Below are 12521 nucleotides of genomic sequence, written 5' to 3'. Positions count from 1 at the left end.
CTGGTATGCTACATCATTGCTAGCTGACATGTTACATAGATGCTAGCTGGTATGTTACATAGTTGCTAGCTCTTTTGCTATATGGTTGCTAGCTGGTATGTTACATGGTCGCTAGCTACTTTGCTACATGGTTGCTAGCTGGTATGTTACATGGTTGCTAGCTATTTTGCTACATGGTTGCTAGCTGGTATGTTACATGGTCGCTAGCTATTTTGCTACATGGTTGCTAGCTGGTATGTTACATGGTTGCTAACTATTTTGCTACATGGTTTCTAGCTAATATGTTACATGGTTGCTAACTATCACGCTATATGGTTGCTAGCTGGTATGCTACATCATTGCTAGCTGACATGTTACATAGATGCTAGCTGGTATGTTACATGGTTGCTAGCTCTTTTGCTATATGGTTGCTAGCTGGTATGTTACATGGTTGCTAGCTATTTTGCTACATGGTTGCTAGCTGGTATGTTACATAGTCGCTAGCTATTTTGCTACATGGTTGCTAGCTGGTATGTTACATGGTTGCTAACTATTTTGCTACATGTTTTCTAGCTAATATGTTACATGGTTGCTAACTATTACGCTACATGGTTGCTAGCTGGTATGCTACATCATTGCTAGCTGACATGTTACATAGATGCTAGCTGGTATGTTACATGGTTGCTAGCTATTTTGCTACATGGTTGCTAGCTATTTTGCTACATGGTTGCTAGCTGGTATGTTACATGGTTGCTAGCTATTTTGCCACATGTTTGCTAGCTGGTATGTTACATGGTCGCTAGCTATTTTGCTACATGGTTGCTAGCTGGTATGTTACATGGTTGCTAACTATTTTGCTACATGGTTTCTAGCTAATATGTTACATGGTTGCTAACTATTACGCTACATGGTTGCTAGCTGGTATGCTACATCATTGCTAGCTGACATGTTACATAGATGCTAGCTGGTATGTTACATGGTTGCTAGCTATTTTGCTACATGGTTGCTAGCTATTTTGCTACATGGTTGCTAGCTGGTATGTTACATGGTTGCTAACTATTTTGCTACATGTTTTCTAGCTAATATGTTACATGGTTGCTAACTATTACGCTACATGGTTGCTAGCTGGTATGCTACATCATTGCTAGCTGACATGTTACATAGATGCTAGCTGGTATGTTACATGGTTGCTAGCTATTTTGCTACATGGTTGCTAGCTATTTTGCTACATGGTTGCTAGCTGGTATATTACATGGTTGCTAGCTATTTTGCCACATGTTTGCTAGCTGGTATGTTACATGGTCGCTAGCTATTTTGCTACATGGTTGCTAGCTGGTATGTTACATGGTTGCTAACTATTTTGCTACATGGTTTCTAGCTAATATGTTACATGGTTGCTAACTATTACGCTACATGGTTGCTAGCTGGTATGCTACATCATTGCTAGCTGACATGTTACATAGATGCTAGCTGGTATGTTACATGGTTGCTAGCTATTTTGCTACATGGTTGCTAGCTATTTTGCTACATGGTTGCTAGCTGGTATGTTACATGGTTGCTAACTATTTTGCTACATGTTTTCTAGCTAATATGTTACATGGTTGCTAACTATTACGCTACATGGTTGCTAGCTGGTATGCTACATCATTGCTAGCTGACATGTTACATAGATGCTAGCTGGTATGTTACATGGTTGCTAGCTATTTTGCTACATGGTTGCTAGCTATTTTGCTACATGGTTGCTAGCTGGTATATTACATGGTTGCTAGCTATTTTGCCACATGTTTGCTAGCTGGTATGTTACATGGTCGCTAGCTATTTTGCTACATGGTTGCTAGCTGGTATGTTACATGGTTGCTAACTATTTTGCTACATGGTTTCTAGCTAATATGTTACATGGTTGCTAACTATTACGCTACATGGTTGCTAGCTGGTATGCTACATCATTGCTAGCTGACATGTTACATAGATGCTAGCTGGTATGTTACATGGTTGCTAGCTCTTTTGCTACATGGTTGCTAGCTGGTATGCTACACTGTACCCAGACAGTCAACAAATTGCAGCCTCTGCTGTGAAAAAATAGGAACATTTAATTCTGACAGACCCTGAGGGGGATTTAGCGTGCCTATCAAACGTCATTGTTGTGCTAACAGAACAGCAGCAGCACTCTTGCACCAGGACCTCTGTGTGTGACGTGTAGGCCCAGTGGACCTCCAGGCGGACTCACCTGGGTTCTTCTTGCAGACACGGCTACCAGGCTTCATCGGGCCCTCCGGCCCCCATCAAGCTGCTGAGCGAGCTGAAGCTGCACGCCGCTCCCTCCTGGTCCTCCAGCGAGACGGTGGTCATCCACCCGGGGGCCGTCCTGGCCATGGTAGACCTGCTGCCCTCGGTCTGCTCGGACAGCCAGCCGGAGGTGAGGACATGGGAAGACAGGAAGAGGTTAAGGTGGGTTGACGGTGTGGCTCTGGTCCCTCCTCAGCACGCCCTGGACCTGCAGCTGGCGGTGGCCAACATCCTGCAGCTGCTGGTGAACAGCGAGAGGAACCAGCAGGTCCTGTGCGAGGCCTCTCTCCATCAGCGCCTGCTCCAGCGCTGCAGTCAGGCGCTGGGCGACGAGGACCACCCGCTGCACCCCCCGCTGCAGCGCATGTTCGAAAGGCTGGCGTCGCAGGCGCTGCAGCCCATGGCGCTCAGGTGCTCACATCACATTCCATTCTTGGGGGGAACCATTACACTCACACCCAATCTGGATTTAAAATCCATACTACAACATTGGTGTCAGTTCTGTGATGGACATTCTCCATAAACAGCTGTGTTGACAATTCTACCAAACATTTAATAAAGTTAAATACAAATAAGACAACAGAAGTATCAACAGTTAAATGTGTATCAACTATGGCAGGGGTGTCAAACGTAAGGCTCGAGGGCCGGATCAGGGCCGCGAACAGGTTTTATCCGGCCCGCGGGATGAGTTTGCTAAGTATAAAAATGAGCCAAAATTTTTGAATGAAAGAAACTGCTGCTCTAAATGTGCCCACTAGATGTCTCAATAGCAGTTATTTGTATCTTTGTAGATATATATACTATATATATATGTAAACAAAAATAAACCAGTGCACCAGTCGAGGAAAATGATCAAACTACATAAATAACATCCTGTAATTTGATTTTGATATTATTTTTTCATCCTGATAGATTGAAAATGAACAGCAATGAGTTGACTGATGACATTCTCACATCATTTATTCAGAAAGTATAAATAAGGACAAATAAAGATAAAATGCTATTAACCGCAACATGTAAGTGTAATAAAAAATAAAAAAAACATTATGATTTGTACATTTTCAGAATGTGCTTGTTCTATTTTTAAACAAAGAAGACAATCTGAAGTTGTCTTTATTTTCAAGTTATCGTGCTGTGATTTTACCAGTCTGACCCACTTGGGAGTAGATTTGTCTCCATGTGGCCTCCCCATCTAAAATTAGTTTGACACCCCTGTACTATAGGATTTGTCTGAGTGGTTGACAGGACACAAACAAATATATATACTTTTTTACCCATTAAGAATCATTACAAATAACAATCTTAATTCATTCGAAAATCAATTTTTTTTGGACACCTTTAATATTTATATATATGTGTATTATTTGTACAGTCATGATTAAAAGTGTACATACACGTGTAAAGAACATAATGTCATGGCTGTCTTGAGTTTCCAATCATTTCTACAACTCTTATTTTTTTGTGATAGAGTGATTGGAGCACATACTTGTTGGTCACAAAAAACATTCATGAAGTTTGCTTCTTTTATGAATTTATTATGGGTCTACTGAAAATGTGAGCAAATCTGCTGTGTCAAAAGTATACATACAGCAATGTTAATGTTTGCTTATATGTCCCTTGGCAAGTTTCACTGCAATAAGGCGCTTTTGGTAGCCATCCACAAGCTTCTGCTTGAAGTTTTGACCATTACTCTTGACAAAATTGGTGCAGTTCAGCTAAATGTGTTGGTTTTCTGACATGGACTTGTTTCTTCAGCATTGTCCACACGTTTAAGTCAGGACTTTGGGAAGGCCATTCTAAAACCTTCATTCTAGCCTGATTTAGCCATTCCTTTACCACTGTTGACGTGTGTTTGGGAAAGGCCCAAGACCCAACCTCCGGGCTGATGATTTTAGGTTGTCCTGAAGAATTTGGAGGTAATCCTCCTTTTTCATTGTCCCATTTAAAGCACCATTTCCATTGGCAGCAATACAGGCCCAGAGCATAATACTACCACCAACATGCTTGACGGTAGGCATGATGTTCCTGGGATTAAAGGGCTCACCTTTTCTCCTCCAAACATATTGCTGGGTATTGTGGCCAAACAGCTCCATTTTTGTTTCATCTGACCACAGAACTTTCCTCCAGAAGGTCTTATCTTTGTCCATGTGATCAGCATCAAACTTTAGACAAGCCTTAAAGTGTGGCTTCTGGAGCAAGGGCTTCCTTCTTGCATGGTAGCCTCTCAGTCCATGGCGATGCAAAACACGCTTGACTGTGGACACTGACACCTGTGTTCCAGCAGATTCCAGTTCATAGCAGACCTGCTTTTTGGTGGTTCTCGGTTGAGTCTTGATCATCCTGACCAATTTTCTCTCAGCAGCAGGTGATAGCTTGCGTTTTTTTCCTGATCGTGGCAGTGACAAAACTGTGCCATACACTTTATACTTACAATTGTCTGCACATTTGCTCTTGGGACCTTAGGCTGCTTTGAAATGGCTCCAAGTGACTTTCCTGACTTGTTCTAGTCAATGATTAATTTTTTCAGATCTGTGCTGAGTTCCTTTGACTTTCCCATTGTGGCGTTTGTAACCAAGTCTAATGACTGCATCACATGAGCCCTATTTAAATGGGCTCAGAGAAGTCACTCACATGAAGTTAAGAGGCCATGAAGCTCATTTGATTGGAACTTTTCTACGTCACCAACATTGATCATGTATGTTGCTGTATGTATACTTTTGACCCAGCAGATTTGCTCACATTTTCAGTAGACCCATAATAAATTCATAAAAGAAACAAACTTCAGGAATGTTCTTTGTGACCAACAAGTATGTGCTCCAATCACTCTATCACAAAAAAATAAGAGTTGTAGAAATGATTGGAAACTCAAGACAGCCATGACATTATGTTCTTTACAAGTGTATGTACACTTTTGACCACGACTGTCAAGGTGTCTACTTCTTGTCATGTGACCACACACACTCCTGTCAACGTGTCTAATTCTTGTCATGTGACCACATACACTCCTGTCAAGGTGTCTTCTACTTGTAATGTGACCACACACACTCCTGTCAAGGTGTCTACTTCTTGTCATGTGACCACACACACGTGTCTACTTCTTGTGGGACTGACAGGAGTGACTCATTAGCATATTTATGGTCATGAGCATGTTGCAGTCCCTTAGAAAAGTTGTTTTTCTGTGCGTGTTATTTGTTTGTGGCACTGATTAGGTGTATTTCACCAACATTATTTTACTGGGCATGTTTGTGGCACTTATGTGGTGTGTTTAATCAAAGGTATTTAACACTGATAAGTGAGGAGGTGCCCCGTGGTGTATTTGCCAAATTGAGGATGTGAGCCATGTCTCTGCCCACAGGGAGTTCCTGCGTCTGGGGAACCCGCTGAACTGCGGCGCCTGGGACAAGAAGCTGCTGAAGCAGTACCGCGTGCACAAGCCCAGCTCGCTCAGCTACGACGGCGACATGAGAAGTAAGGCCAGAAGTGAAATGAGGAGTGTAGCGAAGCCTTTCCTTCGGCACGCAGAGTACAGAGCGCTGCATGTGTGTCAAGTCAAATCAAATCAAGCTTCATTTATAAAGCGCCTTTCATACATAAAAGAAATGCAAGGCAAAGTGCTTTACAAAGTTAAAAACAATACCCCGGTGACCCATATCCCCCATTATCACATACGTACGCATGCACACACATACCAAACACACTCACACACACACAACATACACACACATGCAACTACCGGTATATAGACCAATGATCGCATGGCTGAGTACAGAGGAGACATGTGAGTAAACACTATCACATATGCACCAGGAGGTCATCACACCAGGACCCCACAAGCACGGCCGATAACCCCTGAGGCAGATGGCTCATCTGAGGAACGTTGGAAAATAACAATAATAAAACTTGTAAAATAGTAAGAACCATGTGTAGAGATAAAGAATAAAATACAAGTAAGACATATGAAGATAAAGATAAAAACATTTATAAACCATAAGAAGAACCTTAAAAATTATCCTGAAACACTGCAGATATTTTAAAACTGGTGTAATAACCTTTTTAGAAGAGCAGAAAGCAGGGTGTTACAATCATCTATAGCACTTGTAATAAAAGCATGCATTAGCGTCTCCGTGTTGCCTAAAGAGAGAATTGGGCGAACTCTGACTATATTCTTAAGAGCAACACGGCAGCAACATGTGTCAAGTGGTTGTTTAAAGACGCAAACATGCTAATGCTTTGTTTGCTGTCATTATCAAGCCTCATTAGTGCATGTTAATCATTACTGCTCGTTAGCACAGCGCCATCTGTCTGACACTGGCACTCACTGGGCCACCGTTCACCTTTAACACTACTTTTCTGTGTGGTCTTCAGAATAAAGCCTCATTTTTTTATTGCAACATTTAAAATAAAATGATTAGAGTAACTGCTGTCCAATTGGATTTTATCAAATAAATTTCCCCCAAAAATGCGACTTATACTCCAGTGCGACGTATATATGTTTTTTTTCTTCTTTATTGTGCATTTTCGGCCGGTGCGACGTATACTCCGGAGCGACTTATAGTCCGAAAAATACGGTATATCTTGTTTTATTATCACAATTCTGACTCTCGATTACAGTTGCAAGTCCAAGATGGCCGTATTTTAACGTTTGTGGCAGAGCAGCTTGGCTTCAGAGTTGGTGACTACAGGGCGCCATGTTTGGGACCAACTCTGAAACCAACTTGGCCATACTCTCCCTATCTGGTTTGTGGAGTGTTTTTGTTGCACCCTAAACAGTGTTAATACTATAAGTATTGTACTTATTAAGCACCAGTTGTTTGATTGTAACGTACATCTGAGTTGTGATTTTCAGTACCAAATTACAGTTGCAGGTCCAAGACATTAGATGGCAAGAGTCTAGAGAGTAGGGCCTTCAGAGTTGGTCCCCAAGATGGCGTGGGCTTTTGACCAATCATTGAGGAGATAGTCTGTGATTGGTCAAAAGCCCACCCACGTGACTACAGGGCGCCATGTTAGGCACCAACTCTGAAACCCACTTGACCATACTCTCCCTATCTGGTTTGTGGAGTGTTTTTGTTGCACCCTAAACAGTGTTAATACTATAAGTATTGTACTTATTAAGCACCAGTTGTTTGATTGTAACGTACATCTTAGTTGTGGTTTTCAGTACCAAATTACAGTTGCAGGTCCAAGACATTTAGATAGCAGTAGTCTAGAGAGTGGGCCTTCAGAGTTGGTCCCCAAGGCCTGTAGTCATGTGACGGGCTTTTGACCAATCACAGACTATCTCCTCAATGATTGATCAAAAGCCCACCATCGTGACGACAGGGCGCCATGTTGGGGACCAATTCCGAAACCAACTTGGCCATACTCTATCTGGTTCATAGTGTGTTTTTGTTGCGTCCTAAAAGTGTTAATACTGTAAGTATTGTAGTTTTCATGCACCAGCTGTTTTTGTTCTTTTTATTGGTTTTCCCCCCCCAAAAAAACAAGACACCCACAAAAATAAAATAAAGGAAAATAAATAAATACAAATAAAATAAAGGTTTAGGTTCCGCACCAGTTGTTTGATTGTAACGTGCATTTTAGTTGTAGTTTTCATTAACACATTTGGAGGTGTTGAAATCGCCATGTAAAATTTGCTAATGCTAATCAGTAGCATGTCAGTAGCAAAGCTAATGTCTATTAACATCAAGCTAACGCGTTTTTGTAAAAGTGAAGCCTTATTTTACTCACATTGTTGCGTTTTTTTGAGTCAGTTTCTTTGTTGGCATGTAAAATGTCAACATGACCTGGAGGTGGTTTGGACGAGTTTTCTCTCAGTGCTGCTGGAGTGATCGCCAAGTGAGTAGGCAAGTGGGTGTGACGTCATGCGCATACTTGCCAACCCTCCCGGATTTTCCGGGAGACTCCCGAAATTCAGCGCCTCTCCCGAAAACCTCCCGGGACAAATTTTCTCCCTAAAATCTCCCGAAATTCAGGCGGAGCTGGAAGCCACGCCCCCTCCAGCTCCATGCGGACCTGAGTGACGTGTCAACAGCCTGTATTCACGTCCGCTTTCCCACAACACACGTTATAACTGTAGAATGATCGAGGGCGAGTTCTTGGTTTCTTATGTGGGTTTATTGTTAGGCAGTTTCATTAACGTTCTCCCAGCGTGGTAACAACACACAACAACAGCAGTCATGTTTTATTCTACCGTAAAGCAGTTCGTCTGCCGTAAACAGCAATGTTGTTGTAATATATTGAGTTGGAGGCAATAACCAGGCGAGGTGATGAAGTACGTCTCTTTACTGTAGACTTCAGAACAGACTTACACACTTGACGTCAGGTGCGCAACACCACGTAAATCGTTGGCCAACCAAAAAGTAACCCCAGTACGCTATAGCCAACATTCACCAGGAGATGGCAACAGACAAACATAGATCACTCTATAACATTTCTCCCCTTTTAGAAATGGAGAAGTTCCTCAAAATAAATAAACAACCCAACCAAAAAATGCAGCAGCTCAATTAAAAAACTGTACTTAAGCCATTCTTTTTTTTTTTTTTTTTAGTACTGAACTCTTAACCCTCATTTGTAAACAATAACATGCTTATTATACAAACAGTATTTGTACACCTTTAACACAGATTTTTATACTGTCTTCAGAGATTCAGTTTTTTTGGTGGTACTCGAAACCTTTCTGGGTACCTGCGAAAGGGTGTTCAGCATGGTTAGAAAAATAGTGACAGAGAATAGAACAAGGATGGACAATTCAACCCTCAACTCAACAATGAGTAGATGAGTGTTATGTGTGTGTATATGTGTAAATAAATGAACACTGAAATTCAAGTATTTCTTTTATATATATATATATATATATATATATATGTATATATATATATATATATATATATATATATATATATATATAAATAATTATATATAGCTAGAATTCACTGAAAGTCAAGTATTTGTTATATATATATATATATATATATATATATGAAATACTTGACCTGTGTGAATTCTAGCTGTAAATATACTCCTCCCCTCTTAGCCACGCCCCCACCCCCACCCCCCGAAATCGGAGGTCTCAAGGTTGGCAAGTATGGTCATGCGCCACCCAGGTACCGAAACTACCTCAGACTTTACGTGAACTGGTGCCTGGTAGGACGGGCAGGATTCATACAGGACCAAAAAAGTACCAGATTCAGTCCCCATCCCTCGTACTTCGACTTTTGATGTATACCGTAAGAAGTGTGTACAATTATACTACTTGCATGTTGTACTCAACACGTGTGCAGTGATGGACACATGGTGCCCTCACAAACGATTAGAAAGTAGGAGTTAAAAATCAGAATTGATATATATATATATATATATATATATATATATATATATATATATATATATATATATGTATGTATGTATGTATGTATGTATGTATGTATGTATGTATGTATGTATGTATGTATGTATGTATATATATATATATATATATATATATATATATGTAATAGAAATGTAATAGAAATGTTTAATACATTAGAAGAAATGGAGACAATAAATACAAGTAATTAAAAAACATTGAGGATATATAAATACTGTAATATACATTTTGACTCAGTCGCATACATTAAAAGTAATTTTAGAACCTTGATTAACTAACTTTTAAAAGTTTGTATAGTGAAGCAAATTCCTCCATAAGAAACAATTTCAATAAGAGTAATTGGTTCCAACCTCAGTAAATAATACAAAGTGTTATAAAGTACTGTATATCAAATACACGTATCAAGGAGGTGATGGATCCACTGTCTCTTTATTCTCTTTATTAACAAGCTAAAACAACAACAACAAGCTCAACTGTCCTGTATGTGCTGCTCTGCCAACGCACACACAAGTAGAAGTCCCACAAAAACGGTCAGTAATCACAAAAATCCTTAAATTTAACAACCATATTGCTACAATAATACACATTTTAAAAAAAGGGTCCGTGTGTGTGTGTGCCCTCTTGAAAGAGGCACCGCTGAACGAGAGTAACTCTTCTCTACTGCTGTGAAAAAGGTCTGCTCTGGCATATTTTCCAGGAAAGTCGGGTCACATCACAATTAAAACTTGCTGTGGCTACTTTGTCGATTCAAATGGTCTTTTTTTTTGTTTTTTGTTTTTTTTACTTTAAACTTTTCGACGCTGGTCTGATGTCTTTTTGGGACTCGTCTCGAGTTAGCAAAATGGAGGAAACTTGTTAAAAGATGAAAAACACAGAAAAGGTACACACTGAAGCGCTGAGAAGTGACTAGTCGTGTAGTGCGCCCTACTTTTTGCCTGCAGGCGTGAGCCAAAAAGACATAATTTTGGTCCCCAGAGACAAGGTTCTCACCGTGTGAAAGTTCGTAAATGGAGGTTGTACTGTACAAGTTTGTAAATGGCGGTTGTACTGTACACGTTTGTAAATGGAGGTTGCACTGTACACATTTGTAAATAGAGGTTGCACTGTACATGTTTGTAAATAGAGGTTGCACTGTACTTATGAACAGTCTGTCTAAGTGTAAATGTCCCCCCCCCTGCAGACAGCATGACCACGTCCATGGAGGGCTTTGGCGCCGACAGCGTGTTCGCCACGCCGGCCGAGGACAACGGGCAATACCGCATCAGCCGCAGCCTGGTGCGCTCGGCTGAGGACAGCACGGTGCCGCTCACCCGCGTCAAGTGTCTGGTGTCCATGACCACACCCCACGACATCCGCCTGCACGGCTCCGCCGACACGCCCGCCTTCGTGGAGTTCGACACCTCGCTGGAGGGCTTCGGGTGAGTCGCGCTTTCTTCTTGGGTCACGCTGGGAGCACAATGGGCTGGAACGTCAACACACACACACACACACACACACACACACACGCACACACGCACACACTTCAGTGTGCCTGCAGGCAGCTGCATACAAATAAGGTATTTCACACCTTTTATGTCCGATATGTGGCGGTGTCAGCATGCACTGAGGGTACACAGGAGGACCTCAACAGGGTGCTCTCACACACACAAGCGCACACTCACACACACTTACACAGTGACACACACCCACTTACACTGTGACGCACACACACTTACACCATGACTTACACCATGACTTACAAAATGACGTACACACACTTACACGTCACACACACACATTGTGACATACACAACACACACACTTACACTGTGACACACACATTTACACTGTGACTTACACATTTACACTGTGACGTACACACACTTACGCATCACACACACATGTACATTGTGACATACACACACTTACACCGTGACGCACACACACTTATGACGCACACACACTTGCACCGTGACGCACACACACTTACACCGTGACGCACACACACTTACACCGTGACACATACACACTTACTGTTTTTTATATTTTAGACATAATGCATAAAAGTTCCCTTTGTGTTTCCAATAAAAACTACCTGGGTAGATTAAGTTCTTTAGGAAGCTCTCAGAGTCCTTCCAAAGGACCATGGACTTATATCGATATATTTGATGTAAGTCAAAGTCAAAGTTAGCGTTTGCACTGTTAATATTGTTACTTTCACTATTAAAAGTGCAAACCCATGAACCTGGTCCGGACAGTGCAGCAGGAGAGTGCACAAAAAGCAGAGGGAAAGCTCTGAAACATTTCAATGCAAAGCGGCGTGGCTCAGATGATAGAGCGGCCGTGCTCGCAACTTGAGGGTTCGAGGCTCAATTCCAGCGCACATGTCACCCACCTTGCTCCTGATGGGCTTTGGTTATTAGCGCCTTGCATTCCGCCATCAGTGTTTGAATGTTTGGGTATCATTGCAGCTTTGGGAAAGTGCTATACAAGTGACAGGTGTGTCCTGATTGCCAGTCAGTGACTGGTGTGTCCTGATTGCCAATCAGGGACAGGTGTGCCCTGATTGCCAGTCAGGGACAGGTGTGCCCTGATTGCCAGTTAGGGACAGGTGTGCCCCGATTGCCAGTCAGTGACAGGTGTGCCCCGATTGCTAGTCAGTGACAGGTGTGCCCCGATTGCTAGTCAATGACAGGTGTGAACTGATTGCCAGTCAATGACTGGTGTTCCCTGATTGCCAGTCAATGACAGGTGTGTCCTGATTACCAGTCATTGATAGGTGTACCCTGATTGCCAGTCAATGACAGGTGTGCCCTGATTGCCAGTCAATGACAGGGTGTTCCTTGATAGCCAGTCAGTGACTAGTGTGTCCTGATTGCCAGTCAGTGACTGGTGTGTCCTGATTGCC

General features: G+C 41.9%; 1 protein-coding gene across 5 annotated transcripts in view; it reads left to right on the top strand.

The window, feature by feature from the left end:
- The window catches only part of wdfy3 (WD repeat and FYVE domain containing 3), a 148500-nt gene that overhangs the window by 66297 nt on the left and 69682 nt on the right, over positions 1 to 12521 (top strand). For all 5 annotated transcript variants that reach the window (XM_072915983.1, XM_072915982.1, XM_072915981.1 and 2 more), the window contains 4 exons: positions 2224 to 2395; positions 2462 to 2676; positions 5621 to 5733; positions 10815 to 11052. In XM_072915983.1, the coding sequence (XP_072772084.1) occupies positions 2224 to 2395; positions 2462 to 2676; positions 5621 to 5733; positions 10815 to 11052 (738 nt within the window). The remainder of the gene's footprint in view (positions 1 to 2223; positions 2396 to 2461; positions 2677 to 5620; positions 5734 to 10814; positions 11053 to 12521) is intronic.

Source organism: Nerophis lumbriciformis, linkage group LG24 (assembly GCF_033978685.3).
Source record: "Nerophis lumbriciformis linkage group LG24, RoL_Nlum_v2.1, whole genome shotgun sequence".
In the NCBI taxonomy this organism is placed as follows: domain Eukaryota; kingdom Metazoa; phylum Chordata; class Actinopteri; order Syngnathiformes; family Syngnathidae; genus Nerophis; species Nerophis lumbriciformis.
This window is presented reverse-complemented; position numbering and strand designations above follow the sequence as displayed.